Raw genomic sequence first — 17,627 nt, 5'->3', positions numbered from 1 at the left:
CAAAATAGACTCACCAGGAAAGAAGAGAAAGAAATTACTCTTGAACACACACATTTCTATTGAATATTTAGTGATGATGCTGAATTTCTAGCCAGTGTTTGCATTAATAAAATAACACAAATACCCTCAAAATCTGATGAGGTAAGATTCTGAACTTACAGGGCTAGATATGGAATAATAAAGAAGTTCATTACGTTATGTAAGTTCTTTTACACTGGCCTGGCCATACAGATCAGCAGAAACTCTCTCCTCAACACTTTTGTGTGAAAGCCCCTGAGTAGGAATAACCTGTGGGGCACAGCAGGGTCAGCTGAACTGCTGGAACTACTCCCTACGGCCTTGGGTTGCAAGTGCCCACATGAGGTCATCAAATATCCACCTGTACTAAAATGGATTACTCCTTTGCCATAGTTTCTTTGCTTAACTAATGCTGCTGGGCACAGATTTTCAAAGGTTTGCATCTGCTTTCTCCAAATTAAAAACATGGCCTGCATAAAGCAAAGTTTTCTATCAGTTCATTGTTGAATTTTCTTTCTCTTCCACAAAAATAAGGAAAAGTATTCCAACAGTCCAATATATTCCTTTTATATACAATTTTCATCAGCAAGATGCCCCATATCCCACAAGAGGTGCTAATGTATTTATTTAAATAAATCCAGCAATGAGTAACAGGCATCTAGGTAAAGTCCTTCTGATTGGAAATGTTCTCCTTTAGCTGCAAATTGGAATTTCTAAAGAAATTGCACTGACACAAGACATTTTATTTCATCAGTCAATTTAGATTTATTTATGCATGTCTTTCAAAATTTAATGAGACCTAAAGTTTTAAATCTCTGCACCGCTAAAAGGGCTTTTATCTTCATTGTCTAGAAGAAAAAAAAAGTTAATTTATTAAAATAGCAAGTTAGAGCTTGACTTTTCTGCAATTTTATGTGGAGTGTTTACCACTAAGAAGTTATTGTGCAATAAGACATCCCTTGAGTTTTTAATACAACTCAGACTTATTTAAACTCTCACTCTCTCTCTCTTAAGCTGTTTAGTGATACTTTCTAGAGGACAAGAAGCCAGAAAGGAATAAACATTGGTTTTTATATGCATGATTCTGGCTGAGATACCAGAAACTCCTTCCATTTTCTAAGAGACAGGGGAGATGCTGCTGGCCTTGCCATCAAAGTACTGCTGTGACCAGAGGAGAATCTACAGGGGTTGTGACTTCCCCACCAGCTTTGGGAAGCACCTTCAAAGTAGCCCACACACTCTGTTATCTTAATACAGGCTTGGTCCTGCCTCTCCTCAAATCAGTGGGCATTTCTGAGGTCTATTGAAAAGGAATCAGGACCTGTGAGGTTTTGGGTCAATGCAGGTTCAACTAGGTGGTGTTCTTTTTAAAACAATGTAGAATTCAAGCACTTTAAAAGTTAAACAGCTGGATTCAGAAAAGTCAAAATTAAAGCTCTGTGCACAGCTTCCATTCTCCTTTACATGTGTGCATTGCAATATGGCCCATACAATAATGTTCTGCTTTCTCCAGAGATGTACAGGACAGATGGAGAATATGACAGGAATGTGTTTGGGATGATTGGGTTTCTGTAGAGTCTGTCTTACCTCACACATAAAAGTTGGTTGGCAGAGGATCAGTCATGAGATATGGGAAGAAATGTGCTTGCAGGTCTTGGCTATGATCTTAATTGTGGCATTTCCAGGTATCTCATGTTTGGTTATTTAGGTAAAATAATAACAAGTAAATCCAGATTGATCTTGGTGCTGTTCCCTGCATCATTTTTTAAAGCACATTTGCCCCTATGACACTGCTGTGGAACGAGAGCTGTGACTCGGATTCATTTATCAGATTTCTTGGACTGCTGAGTTCAAGCAGTCAGTAAACAACAATTAAGCTGTTCCCTTTTTTCTGTATGCCACTTTTAGATGGAGAGCTTACACTTCCCCAGAGAGTTTTTGTTTTGAAGACTTGGGTCTGAACTTTCTGCTGCTTATACTAAAAATCCAGAGGAACCAATTAAATGCCATTTTTTCTAGAGTGATATTTATAGGTATCAGAGATAGGCATACAGAGAGTTTTCCTTTGGAAATCACTGTAGTCAAATGGACAAAAATTAAATTGAAGATAAATTTCCTGTACTGTAGAACTCAATCTGCAGGATTTAGCTGCCATAAGATCCTAGGTCAGGACATAGGGGTTTGATTAACATTTTAATTAACTCTTAAATTAGCACCATTGAAAGAGTTGAAATTTAAAAGGCTTCCAGAAACCTAAGCCATTTTTTGATTGTTTCCTTGCTTTCCCCCCACAACTAAGGTAACAGATGTATGATGAGAGCTGAAGCAGCAGAAGGTCATGGAGGTATCCTGCTAAAGAGAGTAAAAGCATGGTATTAATAGAATAGCTGCAAGCTTTAAAAGCACATATTCAGTAAGCTTAAGTAGCTTTATCATGATTTTATCATGGAATTCAGTGATGCCCAGTGACAGGATAAGGCCATAACCTAAAGCACCAGAAGTTCCACCTCGGCATGAGGAATAACTTTACACTGATAGTAGCAGAGCGCTGGAGCAGGCTGCCTGAGGAGATCCTGGAGTCTCCCTCTCTGAGGACATTCAGACCCCAACTAGACTCATTCCTCTGTCCTCTGCTCCAGCTGAGTTGCCCCTCTGCCTCAGCAGGGGGGTTGGACTGGATGATCTCCAGAAGTCCCTTCCAACCCTAAGGATTCCGTGAATACAGTATGTTTCTAAAAATTAAAATAGGTCTACAGTCCAGCACTACAGTTTTCTAAAAATCTCACTTCCAAATGTTAGAAACATCAGGTGATTTGATGTGGCAGCAGCTCTCTGGCCACAGAGAGCAATGCACAACTTCCCCAGGCAGTGTCCAGGGAAAGGCTGTGAGAAGATCAGAGAAAAGAATGAGAAACAATTCTTATCTTCAATTGCTGCACCTGTTGTTGTTTTGTTTACCAGAGGGTGGTTTCTTAATTGGCCAGTGGTGATGGTGTTTAGATGGAAGGAGCAATTGAATCCACCGGTATCATGATTGTCTGTGAGGGCAATGGTTCCTTAATGAGTATAGTAGAATAAAGTGATTGATCAGCCTTCTGAGAAGCATGGAGTCAGTGCTGATTATTACCCAGCTGGGGGCCTGTGGCGACAATTTGAAGGCATGCTTGGTAGGGCTGTTGCTGACATTAGCAGAGTGATAAATTTTTGACTAATTGCCATCCCAAGGATGATTGTAAAACTGTTCAAATTCTGACAAAAGCCTGAGCTGAGAAAGATAAGACATGGAAAATATTAACCTGAAAAACAAAAACCTCGAATGTTCTGAGGTAGCCAGAACCAGAGATTGAAAGGAGTCTTGGCAACATCTCTTGGCCATTGCAGGTGCCACAGAGCCCCGGCAGAACTAGGTCATGGTCTCCACAGACCTAACTTAGGATATCTGCTGCCCTCTAACAGCAAAATACGGGAATCACAAATTGGTTTTGGCAGTGAACTGGAAAACACAGGGCCAGCTCCTGCTCTGAACTGCATCCCCTCTTGTCTCCTGAACTTGCACAAATGTGCAGTGCTTCTGTTTTGCTACAGCTTTAGCAACAGCCTGTACATGGCTTTTGCCTGTCACACTCACTCCTCTGATTTTAATCAGCCCTCAGGAACATAGAAGGACGATAAGTAGATGCACAGCTTAGAGTCTTCTCCCCAGCACCACATTTTAAACCAAAACCAGCTGTTCCAGGGAACAAAGGATCTTCTAAGTTGGTTTTTTTGTATCCTCTCCCTCAGTAGCTGTGGCTTCTGCACACAAAGTCTGACTGCTACTAAGTGAATTGAAGTTGTATTTGTTAAAAAAATACCCTGTAAACTAAAATTCAAAGGCATGTTTATCTTCCTGAACCATCTTCCTGAACTGTGAAAAACAGTGTAGAGGCTAAGGTAGTACGGCTAATGTCTGTGCCACAGAACTCAGGATGTCTTCTCCCTAGAACCATGTGGATAATGTAGAAAAAGAATTTATACCATTTCTGAGACGAGCATGTGAAGAGGGAGCTGTGTTAGGTGCCGCTTTATGATTCTCATCTTTTTTCTCAAGCACTCAATTTGCTTCCACTTTATGATTCTAATACTCTGACTCTTGAAAGGGTGAGATCATAAATAAAAACAAAGGAAACAAAGTTTTCTTCCTGAAACCTATACAAGTACTGTAGCTTAAAAAGGGAGTTAGATTTTTTTATGGTTTGAAATTAGTATAATAGGTGTATTCATAAGGATCCCCTTGAAATGTTTGTTTAAAATGCCAATTTAGAAAGCCATTTATGTAAGTACTCTAATTGCACTCTTGTTCTGCATGGTAAACACACGCTGTTCTGTGCAGGCAGTTTGAAAGACTGAAGAGAAACTCTTTCCCTGCCAACCTAATTTCTTTTGAGAATTTATTTTTCATGCTGTGTAGTTTTTCAGATCTGACGGAGAAGTCTAGCTAAAATAATGAAGCTGAGCAAGACTGTCATCCAGTATTTCAATTCCAGTTTTAGAAACTAAGCAGCTAATGCTAATGGGATTAAGCGTTAGCCCACTGGCACACTTGGTGATTGTGACACTGGCCAATCTAACAAGCCCATGGCACTATGAAGGTAAATAAATTACATAGGGCTTAAAGCTAGCAGCTGCTCTGTCCTCCTCCTTTATCTAGACATTGTTTATTCATGCCATTTTCATAGCTATAGCTGAGATCTGGATCCCTAACCATGTCACCCAGCTCAGCAGTACACAGCTGCTTGCTTTGTGTGTGCAGTGCATCATCTCAGAGGCATTTATGGATGTTCCCTTTCCTTATGTCTTCTAACAATGAGAGCTTGACTGGTCTCTCTGCTTCTCTGGAGTTATACATAGAAATAAGAAAAGTTAGTAAAATCCTGCAGAAAAGAACAGATGAGTAATATCTTAACTGACATTAATTCTCCATTATTCTAAGTAGAGATTTAAAAGACAAATTATTATTTGCTTAGCATTTGAGGGGGAAAAACCCACATTCACAGATCTTTAGGTACACCTTAATAAACGGCATTCTGATTTTGCAATGATTCATTACCTCAGTTAGGTGGGAAGGTGATAAAAAAGCACTTAAGCAGAAATTTTATGCCTGAAGGCTTAATCCAATTTGCAAGTCCAGTCTCACTGACCACATCCACAGTAATTAAATTAATAGGTAGTGCCAACTGCATTTCTGCTCTGGCCATGAGCAATCACTGCCATGATTAAAGAGCCAAGAGGACTAGGAAAACCTTTTCCTTTCTAAAATATCCATCATTTCATGAAAGGAAATGAAATTTTGAGATTTCATCTAATTCCCAATCCTTCCCTTACATTTCAATTTTTGATATTTCATTTCTTTCAATGAAATCCTTTTATGATTTTCTATGAACTCCAGATTTGTAACTTTCTCTGCAGGTGTGGATAAGCCTCTTGCTACCTGAATAACTGTTAGGAATAAAACCTCTTCTGAGGGTGAGAAATTCAGTTGTTTCCCTCTATGGGGTTTTCCCTCCACATGAAGAAAAGGAAATAATTTAGAGATTGATGCAGAAACATGAAAGACAAATTACAGACAACCTTGTGTGTCTATCTCTAGGATTTGCTTCTCTTAGTTTTACTTGTGATCTCCTCTTTTTTTTCCTCTCCTGAATGTGTGAAATAATAAATTGAATGTGCCAAGGAAAGAATAGTAGCTCACAAGGTGCAGTTTTGTAAAAAGGTTTCAGGTACTACCACTTTCCTCAGCTGGAAAGGGCAGCGGGGCTTGCAAACAACAAATTTTGTGGTTCTCAAAAAATCACTGAGGTGTCCTGCTGAGGTGCAGTGCTGAGGTCTTCTGTTCTTAAACTGTGGACAAAAACCAAATTTAATTCCTGGCTGTGCAGCTTTCTCTGGCACAGATGAAATGGGGATTTCTCCCTGCATGTACAAAAAACCTGTCTAATGACTGCTGAACATTTATTTCAGACAAAAATGTGAAGAGGCACTTATAAAAGTTTTTGTACAGTGTCTGCTTCTTACTGTGTCACAGCCTACTTACCTTTGTGTGGAGTGGATCTGCAATCACAAGTATTTTCACGTACTGTTCAGTTCATGTGAAAGTTACTGCAGAAAATAACTATATTCAGCTCTTACAGATCTTTAACCAGAGTTACCATTTTGGCTGATAGTTGATGGAGAATTCCATTTTCATCATGACCACAGAAAATCAGCTATGGCAAGCTGTCTTGCACACCCCTGTGGTTTGGCAGCTCTGGTCTCCCTTGCTGCTTTGCACTCTGGTGTAGATTTCCCTACAAGCCCTTGTGGGTGGCAATTCTCTCTCTAACCAGCTGTTACATTAGATGTTTTTTGTTACATTGGTCATAAAACTTTTGCACAAAGCAAATATTGTACACACAAACTTTAAGGAAGCATTTCCCCAATTTCTTATGAATGCCTGGGTAGAGATTTGGTAGCGACTGGTCCTCTTTTTTTCTGGTGACCATCACAGACAGGTCATATGACCTATATGACCATATTAACTATCATAGCATGATTTTTGTTAATTAACCACTCTTTACTATGCAGTATACTTTACTTTCCTCTTTAAAAAGAAACCAAGATAAAAAAACCCACCTAATCAAAACTGAGCAAAACTGCCATGTCAAGTAACTAGTCACAGATCAGAAACATATTGAAGAAATGGTAGAAGAAAAATCCTAGGTCAGAAATTATTCATACAGACAATTCAACGAGTGCTCAGAAATGAGGTCAGGTTTGCAAATAATTTGTGAACTGAACAACTAAGTAAAAATTTAAGTGGATAAGATTTTTGCAAAGAATGCTCTGACTGCTGGAAGGTATCCCATTAGTTCCACTACGCATGCTGAATTTCTCAGCCCTAATCCCCCAGATGGCAGTCTGAACTCATTCTGTGAGATGGCAGATTTGCTCTGTTGACATTCAGGTTTTCTCTCATTAAGGATCATGAAGATCAGGCATCCTTTCTTTTCTGTAACTCTCCCTGATTTTTCTCTCAGATCAGTGACATCAAGGTCTTAATGAAATGAATAAAGAATCTGAAAAGATGAACTTTGCTTTGATTGGTAGCATGGTAGCAAAGCAGGAATGATTCTGCATCCATGGATATGTCAGCTGCATTCCTAACCAAAACCAAAACAGAGGTCCCTACATTTTAAGCACTTCTCTAGAGAGGTCTAGCTTACATACTGAAAATCCATATTTATTGAAACAACCACTTTTTTTAAAAAAACGTACTTCAGAGATATGACTTATGTAAGTAATCCATCCAGTCAGACTCTATCACTGAATAAGTCGATGAGATTTAGATATTTTGCATTAACACTCTAGGTAGTATCTGAGAGATGTCTGAAGATATATTTGTGAATTAAGATTTCTAGAAATCTATTGTAGACCTCTAAAAGCAGGGAAGAAACAGAACAAATGACTGGCTGATACCCACTACAAGCAAAGCGGCACTGATGCAAAGCAATTACCCGTACTTATTTCTCTCAGCTTTTCTTTCAGTGCTCTGAACACCAGGAGACAGTGATAAGTTGGTTCAGATTCATTCACATTTTAATTGCAACAGACTGCTTCAGCCTGTGAAATAGGTTTCTGAAATATACATGAAACCTGAACATTATTGAGAATAAATACTATTGCAATGAATTAAGGACAAAACATTATTATGCTCAGAAAAGCTTGCATAGTTTTTGCTTGGTCTTCATATTTCTAGAATAATAATGTAAGATATCAAGCCAAATAGCCAATGCACTTTTTCGTAGAATGCTATGATTCAGATTCTCAGGCCCAGGAATTCAGGCAATACAAAAGCATGGGATTTGGCCATGCTTAATTAGCACAGAACATCTCTTTGGAAGAAGCATTCTCTATGAGCTATGCATGAATGCTGAGTGACATCCTTAGGTTACAAAAAATATACAGTGAGTCCTCAGTCACTACACAGCCACCCGAGGCAGCTGCAACCTTGACATCTCTCAAACCAGCATGACTTAAGAAGTCAATGGAGATAAAAATTTCCCAGGACAAAAAGCTGAACTAACAATTTCCAGCCCATTTCCTTCCATGTTCTTTATCTCCCACTAAAGGTGGCTGTGAGGCTGTGTTTAAGTCAGGACTGGTGAGAGGCTGAGGTGAAAGCTTTGGTGGTAGCACTTTTTGTTCACTTTGTTTCTGGTATTTTCCTTGAAGACCCCTGGATTGGAGCTTTGCAGTGTTAGGTGATATATAAGCATAGAGACAGCACTTGTCCTGAAGAACATCTCATTCTTTATGTACTTCTTCCATTTAGTCCACACACATCATTTCCTCTTTCCTTTCAAAATTCCCTCTTCTGTTTGGACACCCTCTATTCTCTAGTGCAAATTACAGCTGCCTTTTATTTTACTTTTTTCCTTTCTCCTGCCTGTTCTTCAGCTGTACCTTGTCTTCATCAAAACTAATCTAGTTAATTCTTCATTTTCAAACCAGGCTGTGGTTTGCATGGTCTACAACTGCTTAGCAACATCTCCCCCTTGTGTGCAGGGATAAGGACAGACAGGGATGCCAGCCTGGAAGTCTAATCCACCAAGGTGAGTGAAAACAGGAACAAGACAGGTTGTTTCCCTCTAGGCTTCATTGCTGCACATCCTACTGCTACACACTGGCAGAAATGTCAGAGCAGCAGGATTTGCTTTCATTACTAGAAATGGCTTTTCAAATAAAAAATCCTGTTTCAGCACACAATAGGAATCAAGTATGCACAAGTCTGGTATGTTCTGGGTGCATGTATGGGTGATCTAAAATCATTCCTTTATTAAGCATTAGGCATGGTTTACAACTACTCAAATCCCAACACTCACAACTTCACATAAGCCTGAAATGTATCAAGGAGGAATGTGTGTAACTTTATTACACAGAATTTAGGGGACTAAGTGTTGCAATCTCAAACCAGGAGGTCTGGTATTTCATGACAGATATGAGCAATTTATGGTATGGATCTCTCCCCAGACAGACTTCCAAAAATGCAGAGAAAACTGTAAGAAGTAAAAAGGCTGTGGGCTTTTACCATCCTCTATAAATATGTGTACATGGGAATGTACCTTGTCTCTCGTAAAACTCTGTTTACATCACATCCTTGAGTGAAAATCAAGAAAAGCAAATGATAGGGCTCTGAGAGAATAGCATTAATAACAAATATTCAATGATTTTAAAAGATCCAGATGATCTTAAAAATCTTATTACTTCAAAAACCTGTAAGATGACTTTAGGATTCAGGTTACCTGGAGATTGGGTTAAAATATTCTTGTAACTGAAGGCCAGGATAGTAAACACTCCAGATGGCTTTGTGAAAATCTCAAGAATAGTCAGATTGCGACACTAGCCTTCATGCCTTCCACATTACCTCAAGCTGCAAAGAATGAATTTGGAACAAGGTGCAGCCAGAATTTTGTTAAGCCTTGCAGGCTGTTTGTTGTAGATTAATTTCAGCTGGAGAAGCCTGCAGTGGTCCTAAGTATGTAGAGAGGAGAAAAGGTTACTTAAATCCAGACTTAATCCAGCTCAGAATGATCAGATGAGATATGTCGTCTGGCCCATCCCATCTTCACCTCTCTCTTGCCTTTGCTGTGAGTCAGAATACTCTGTCTAGATACAAAATAGAAGTAATTTCTCCAGTATGCTGTTTTTTCTCCAAAATAAAGGTTTAGAATTCTTTTTCTATATGCAAGAAGTGCAACATATAGGAAAAGATAACTATCAGGTGCATATTTTCATCCTCTGTTCTCCAAATACAACCTTTACTGAACCTCATAAACTGTCTGTGCCAGTAGTAAGGAATCCTCATGCTCCTAGTCCTGCCCCCATTCTGCCTGGTGCTCATGCAGGAGCTCGCAACAAAGAATTCGATGCCTTGCCAGCTAAATCTGTCACAGATACCCTGAGAGAGAATACTTTGTGACAGCTATTTTTATATTTTAGATATATATTTATACTTTGTATACAGTATTTGCTCTCTCCCCATGAGTACTAGCCACATTACTCAGAAGGCAGTCATGCATGTGTTTTATAAGGTGATTGTATCAATTTGACATTATGGTGTAGATGCGTCTGTTGTAACTGTTACTAAATTGCTGGTTTAATTTCTACCTATTATCCAATACCAAATGTGGATTTCTGCATATGACAGTTTATTCACACTCATTCATTAATGAATGACAGCTGGAGTTCACAAGTGCTGCTGAAGAAGGCAGAGTTTTGCTCAATGTCACTCCACAGATCTTAGAATCATGGTTTGCATTGGAAGGGATCTTAAGGATCATCCAGTTCCTATAGGCAGGAATATCTTGCACTAGACCCAGTTACTCAGAGCCTGGCTCAAAACCTGTAATTGTAATCTTTGAGGGATGGGGAATCCACAGCTGCTCTAGGCAACCCATGCCAGCGCCTCAGTACCCTTACAATCAAGATTTCCTTCGTATTATCCCAGCTGAAACTGCCCTCTGTCACTGTAAAGCCATTGCCCCTTGTTCTATCAGAACCTGCCCTTGTAAGAAGGCTCTCTGCTGCTTTCTTTAGGCCCCTCTTCTTGCAGGATGAGGCTGTGCAGCCCCTGGGGAATTTCACTGGTACCCTGCTCTCTGCAGTCTTTTTCCCCACAAGATTCTTCACAAAACAGAATCACTCTGGAACAGGGCTCCTTCAGGAAGCATGTGTGCTTGGATCAGGAGCCAATCCAGTCACAGCCACAGTGGGTGAGCAGTGAAGTGCCCTAGCTGCATCATTCTTGCTGCAGAAGTGCAGTGAAATGCAGGTGCAGCACAGTTTGTGCTGATGCCATCAGCCACAGAAATGTCCTCTGGCAGGCTCCATACCCTTGCTGCTGGGGAGTTCTGTTGCTGTTTTGGGCTCGATATAATGAGGGCACTTGTGGCACCCTCATGCCAGGGTGGCCAGTGACATACAGCAATTGAATGCTGTACACAGAGGAGGATGCTCCTGCTCTAAGCCACAGGCCATGGTCCATGCCATTGTGCTGTGGGAAATTAAGGGCAAAAGAGTTTCTCTCCCTTCCTGTGGTGACCCTCAAGCAAACCAGCACACCAAGCTGCAGTTTGTGTCTCTGCAGCTGGCTCTTTGATTGCTCCTTCTCTCCATTGCCACGCTTATTCAGCCCTCTCATCTTCCACAAATCCTCCCTTTCCCTGCCCTCGTCTCCTCCCACATATGGAGCCAGGTCCATATGTCCATCATTTCCCCCTGGCTCACAGGCTGGCCGTGCCTGTGAACAGCCTTGGTGTTGCAGATGCTGTTGGCCCACTCACCTTGGCCTTCCACGGCATTCCTGGTGCACTTTCCTAGGGTTCCTGCCAGCTTCCTCTCCCCAGAATGACCCCAGCTCTTCCTCTGAGTATCTGTGAAGTGTGACCACCTGGCACCTCAATCCCCCTTTGCTGCCTGTGAAATCTGGCTCTGCCTAAGGGCACTGGCACTTCAGTCAGGAGCCAGGAGTTTCCCTTGTCATGCTTGGGAGTTTCCCAGATGTGTTCCCTTAGCCCAGGCTCTCACCAGGCCCTAAATTAGCAGCCCATGTGCATTGCAGCACCACTCCCAATGTATCTGCTATTTTCCTATCCTCTTCCAAGGCTTGAGGTAGCAGGTTCCTCCAGGCCATGGTGGCTCAGAGCACTGTCCTCTCTGACCAGGCACTTTGGAGCTCTTTGGAGATACTCTGTCCCTTTGTGCCTAGCAGGTCTGCCCTCTGGCTCGTTCTGCAGGTGCCAAGCATGGAAGTCCTTGCTTTGCCTAGGACTCAGAATTCAGGCAAAGAGATGGTTCCCTGTGACCATAGGCAACTTTACTTCATTCAGGTAAGTCAATTGCGGTGTCTGCGTGAACAGAGGAGATGAGTGTGGTCAGAACAGAGCAGGATTTTGACCCTGAGGCTGCCTTTGGTTCAGCAGGCATTGCCCCAGCAGGAAATGGTTGTGGTGCACTGCACCCTGCCCTGGACCACGGCTGTCCTGCTGCTCAAGATGTGTTTTGATCAAAGGTCTGCTGGAGGAGTTCCTTCACTCGAGTAAAGAACTCCATCAGAATCTTAATGGGAAATGAGCAGGAGTTAACTTTGCCCAGGGTTGGTAATAGAATTGATTTTAGAGAGGGAGTTGGTCTTGGCCATGGCTTCAGAGAGGTTTGTGGGGTGGGTAAATAATGACTCCAGGGGTGTGAAGTAATCAGAAAATGACTACATGCCCGAGATGTTGGAGAGGAACTTCCATCTGGGCTCAGGTTCATGTGGAATTGGATCCAGTCATGGAAGTACTGAGTGGAGATGTAGATTCCAGGACGCCTTGCTCTGGCACAGCCATATCCCCAGCTGGTGATTCCAATGACCCACCAGTGGGCAGCGTTGTTGTCCTGGCACATGAGAGGACCACCGCTGTCACCCTGCAGCAGAGCACAGAGGATTAAGGTGGTGTTGGTGGCACCTGCCAGCACTGGGGCTGTCTCCTTCTCTCTCACAGTCCCTGCCAGAGCTCTATTCTGGGCAGAGAAAAGCTCTGCTCAGAGGCTGGAGCCTCCAGAAGCTTGGCTGTGAATGGCATGGGTTCGTGTAAGGTAGGGCTCTCTCTATCCTATCTGCACAGGACTCCTGGATGTGCAGAGGATGGAACTTTGGCACCTGGACATCTTCACTGCCAAGAGCACTAGCTGGGCTTTCTGGGCTTTCTGTCACAAGGGGAGGCCTGGGCAGGCAGGTGTGGATGGGCAGTGTGTGGGGAGCCCCCACAGCAGTCAGGGGGAGCTGGGGCTGGGAGGGTGACTGAGTGGCCGAGCAAAGCAGGCCCTGGCCTGTGTTGGGGTGGTGCTTCCCTGGCTGCTGGTGCTGCTCGGGGCTGAGTGGCTCGTGGCACGTTCCTACCTGGCAGGTGTCGATGGCGCCCTGTGTGTAACCAGCACACACATTGTGGGTGTGGACCTTCCCTGTGTACCAGCCACTGCTGTTGCAGACCTGGAGATCGATGAGCTGGACCTTGGCCTCCTGGAGGCGATCACTTGATCTTTGAGCTATGAGCAGAGAAAGGAATAAGTCCCCAGCAGCTCCTTCCCGGTTCTCCTCCTATGGCTTTCTTGTGGGGGATCCATGGCTTGGCTGTGTCTCTGCAGAGGCACTGGAGCTGCTGCCAGCCTTTGGGGAGCTGGCCAGGCCCATGTCTGCAGAGGTGTATGTCCTGCACCCTAACTCCAACTTTGGCCTCTGCTGTGGGGAAACTCAAACCATCTCCCCAATGTGTTGAGTTGGCCCAAGAATCGCTCTTGGGGACTCACCTCTTGGAGCAGTTTCACCCCAGCCAGCCACCCAGCAGTTTTGCAGCTCTGACACTCTCAGTCTGGTGTCGGGAACACAGACCAGCTGGATGTAGGGGCTGCACTTGACAGGATGATCCAATTCCATCAGGGCAATGTCGTAGCTCATATCATCATGGTTGTAGTACTGGTGTAGCAGCACCTGCTTGACATGGCGCACTTCTGCCCCATGGCCTGGCTTAGTTAACTGGGTGGCCCCAACCACCACATACACCTTGCTGATTTCCCTAGAAGGCATGGAGAGAGAGCTGAAAGAGAGCAGAGCTATGTGCCAAAGCAGCCCAGCACTCTGCTGGCATGGCAGAGAGGGAGGAGCGCTTTGTCAGGTGTGAGTGCCCTCGCACACCTTAGGCTGGGAGAATGTCAAGCCGGAGGCTGCTAGGAAGCCTTGGCACGAGCCCAGGCTTCTCCTGAGCACAGTGGCAGCCTGGCTGCCTGAGAGGAAAGGGGATGGGAGTAGCAGGTGGTGCTGCTGGCAGGGCACTTGCTGGTGCTGTGGAGATGTCCCCATTCCCTGCTCCTCCTTACGTGACCTTATCGAAGCAGTGGGCTGCTGTGAGGACCCACTGTGTGCTGATGAGAGACCCTCCACACAGATGTTTCAGGCGCGGTATCCAGGGGTGCTGGATGCTGACCATCCACGGCCAGGCCCCTGGCTTGGCATCTGTGCCACCCACGACACGTGTCATGCTGGGGTCATAAGCCACGTTGTCATAGGAATTAGTGGGGGGATAGGCAGATGGCACAGCTCGGAGCCCGCAAGTTCCTCTGCAAGCAGAAAGAAATTTCCATGCTGCTTCATGGCCTGCTGTGGCTCAGGCTGAAGCTCAGCCCTCTGCCCTCCCCACAAGGCCTTGCACTCACAGCAGGCCAGGGAAGCCCATGGGGTGTGTGTCTGTCCGTGCCAGCACCTGGCTGCTGGCAAGGAACTGAGGCTTCCCATGGTGGGATCTTGTTCTAATGACATTTTTACCTCACATGCTTTTACAGAATATTTGACCTCAGACCGTGGCAGACAGTATGGTGAGAAGGGACACCTGACCAGGCCACAGTGGGAACCACGGGGTCATGGGAGTTAGTAGTATGCTTATAGAACCTTCCTATACTTGATCAAGTTTCCAGTTTTCCTTCACCTTTGGTCCAGACCTTTTTCTTATCAGGTCATATCCTGAGTTCTCCTTTCTGATTAGACATTGTGCCCCTATACCTGGCTGCATTTTCCCCACCAAAGGGGTCTTTGAAACTTAGCCTCTGTATCTGTGTGACATTTGTTATTTTTGCTATTAAAGTTTTTTATTTTCTGGGTAGTTCCATTGTTCCCATCCCTTCTTATTCAGCCAGCTCCTCCCATCCAATTCGTGCGGGGGAATCACAATGAGCTTCTACGCTAATACCCCATGGCTGGTGGGAAGCTGCGGCCTGGCCACGGAGGACAAGTCGGTCCCTCCAGGAAGGCTGCAAGTGTTACCATGGCTCCCTCCCGGGGCCTAGGCCCACTTACCTGCAGGTGTACTGGATGCTCTGTGCCAGCCCGGTCACGGTCAGCAGGACGAGGAGGCTGAGCCAATTCATGTCTGCCAGAGGCATGACTCAGCTGCAAGCAATGAGGGCTCTATGAAGCAGTGCAGCCACACTGCCCGCAGCAACTGCACTGCCCGTGGTGCCCTTGGCACAGGGGCTGATGTCATGGAAGGGTGGGTTCCATGTTCTGGGCACTGTGGCCTATGGTGTGGGTCCCACTGGGGGCAGAGCTGCATCAAATAAGTGAGCCATGGAATGGTTTGTGCTGGAAGGGACCTTGAAGTTCACATAGCTCCAACCTGCTACCATGGGCAGGGAGGGATAGCTTGCACTAGACCCATAGTGTGCACAGCCTGGCTCAGAAGCTGTCCTTGAACACTTTGAGGGATGGGGCATTGAAGTACTAAGTCCTGATCAACAGGCCCTCACTAAGGCCAGAACAACAGGCCTTGACCAAGAGTTGGCCTCTGGATGAGTCTTCCAACCAGATGATGTTGATGTTCACTCACCGGCAAAACATGGATTTACCTTTCCATACTTAGAGACTGGACAAGGCCCTGTCTTCTTTGGGGGTGTAGGATCACAAGCAACCCCCTGGATTCCACCTGAAGCCCTCCAAGGCCTTGGGGGATTCCCAGTAGGAGACTGAAAAAACATGTTACTGCACTAGAAGTCTTGGTATCTTGTTTATTCAATGGTATAAAAACAGGGACCTCTCACAGGCAGTCAGTAACCTCGCTGACTGTAGGGGAAGGTACCTGCAGGATTTCCCAGTTGCTGTCAGTGGTTCCCAGTCCTTCACTATGACAGTGGCTTCCACCCAGTTGATGGGCAGGCCTGGATGATGGTCAAGGGTTAGGGTAACTTGTGATGTGTCTTTCTTCATCACTGTAGGCAGTTGTTTATAGTAATGATTAGCTGCATTACATAGTTTATCCTTTCACAATTCTTTGCTAATTATTTGATGTCCTGCTTACTTTTGCAATCCTTTGCAGGTTTGAATTTTATAAATTACATTTATTCCTGAAGTTGGTGTCTGTGTCTTCTGTGCTGACCTTGCCTATATGAAAAACAGGTACCCACAGCTGCTCTGGGTAACCCATGCCAGTATATCAGCAAGAATTCCTCAAATTCTTCACAGTCAAGAATTCCTTCATATGATCTCAGCTGAAGCTACCCTCTGTCACTGTAAAGCCATTGTCCCTTGTCCTTTTAGGACCTGCCCTTGTAAGAAGGCTCTCTGCTGCTTTCTTAGGCCCCTCTTCCTGCAGGATGAGGCTGTGCAGTCCCTGGGGCAGGCAGCAGCTGAGGAATCCATTTGGGGCAGGGAGCTGGGTGTGCAGCTGCAGTGCCAGCTGCAGATTGAGCTCTGGCTGGCAGGAGCCTGGGAACAGAGGCTGTGTGCATCCTTCGCATAACAGAGGGCACAGGGAGCAGGGCAGGGGAATGAACACTTTTTGGAGTTTGGGATTTCTTTTCCTCTCCTTTTCATTTCTCTCAGGGAATTTTCTCCCATTTGTTGCCTAAGAGATGGGAACAACAGATACTTAAGAGAGATAAAAGATATAGCCAAGGAGGAGTGGGAAGGGTGCAGTTTGCTACTGTCGCTGAGCAGTGAAGTTCTCTTGGAAGTGTAGAGATACTGTGAGATTTTGCCTGGGGTTGAGAGGCTAGGCTCAGCTCCTCACTCTCTCTCACTCTCAGGGTCGGAGGGGAACAGTTTGGTTTGCTGCTGCTGCTGTGGGTGAATTTGCTGCCACAGCAGAATTCTGTCCTGTACTGCTTTTCTCCTTTCAGTGGGTAAGCTTCTGCTTGCAAGAGCAGCTGTTGAACTGGGACCTTTCCAATGCCCAACCTCATTGAGAAGGCAATCCTGACTCCTTCCCCCTTCCCAGAGGGCATCTCCCAGCAGCTTGTGGCTGCTGCTTGTGGTAGCCTGGCAGCCAGTGCCCAGCTGTGCTATTTGAAGCCAATGATTTAGGCTTTTTTACTACACATTAACCTGACACTCCATGCCTGCCAAAACACTGAGCGGTTTCTAGCACGGCTCTGGAATCTTTGCTACACTTTGTAACTCCGGGATGGGGCTGCCTCTGCTGTTCCAGTCTGTTTCTCCAAAGTTCCTGCTGCAGTCCATTCAGCTTTCCGAGTGGCACTGAGACCAGCTGCTTCCTGTGAGTTTCGAAAGGAAGCCACTTCTCCATCTCTTCCGCCATTACCGTGTGGAGCGAGGCGGCGGAGCTCGCGCCACAGCGCCCCCTGCAGCCGTGGGGGAATCAGCGCACCCGCCCTGCCTGGCCGGGAGCCACCAGCGCCCCTGCTGGCCGTGACTGGAACTGCACTGAAGGGGAAGTTCCCGCGGCCGCGAGAAGGCCGGGACTGGGTTTCTGTTTCTGTCCTGCTTGTTGTTGCTGCTGTTGTTGTTCTTTGTTTGCCTTGTTATACATACTAGTAAAGAACTATTATTCCTGTTCTCACATCTTTGCCTGAAAACCCAGTAATTTCAAAGTTATAATAATTTGTAGGGAAGGGGGCCACATTTTCCATTCCAAAGGAGGTTCTCGCCTTCCTTGGCCAACACCTGTCCTTTAAACCAGGACAACACTGAGAGCTGCAGTAGGAGCCAGTGGCTCTTTGTGGAATGAGGCATCTGCAACTCTACTGACAGAACCTCAGGGTAG

At 44.9% G+C, this 17,627-nt stretch overlaps 1 protein-coding gene across 1 annotated transcript; it reads right to left on the bottom strand.

Annotated features, from left to right (window-relative positions):
* Positions 1-12,084: 12,084 nt before the first annotated feature.
* LOC135444995 (acrosin-like) lies at positions 12,085-15,053 on the bottom strand. The gene is made up of 5 exons (XM_064707033.1): positions 14,927-15,053; positions 13,954-14,193; positions 13,387-13,652; positions 12,980-13,125; positions 12,085-12,504 (listed from the first exon to the last, which is right to left on the bottom strand). The coding sequence occupies exons 1-5, from the start codon at positions 15,010-15,012 to the stop codon at positions 12,085-12,087; spliced, it is 1,158 nt and encodes a 385-aa protein (XP_064563103.1). The 5' UTR covers positions 15,013-15,053.
* Between the last annotated feature and the right edge of the window lie 2,574 nt (positions 15,054-17,627).

The sequence above is a fragment of the Zonotrichia leucophrys genome, chromosome 3 (assembly GCF_028769735.1).
Source record: "Zonotrichia leucophrys gambelii isolate GWCS_2022_RI chromosome 3, RI_Zleu_2.0, whole genome shotgun sequence".
Taxonomy (NCBI): domain Eukaryota; kingdom Metazoa; phylum Chordata; class Aves; order Passeriformes; family Passerellidae; genus Zonotrichia; species Zonotrichia leucophrys.
Note: the sequence above shows the minus strand (reverse complement) of the source record. Positions and strands in the feature narration are given on the sequence as shown.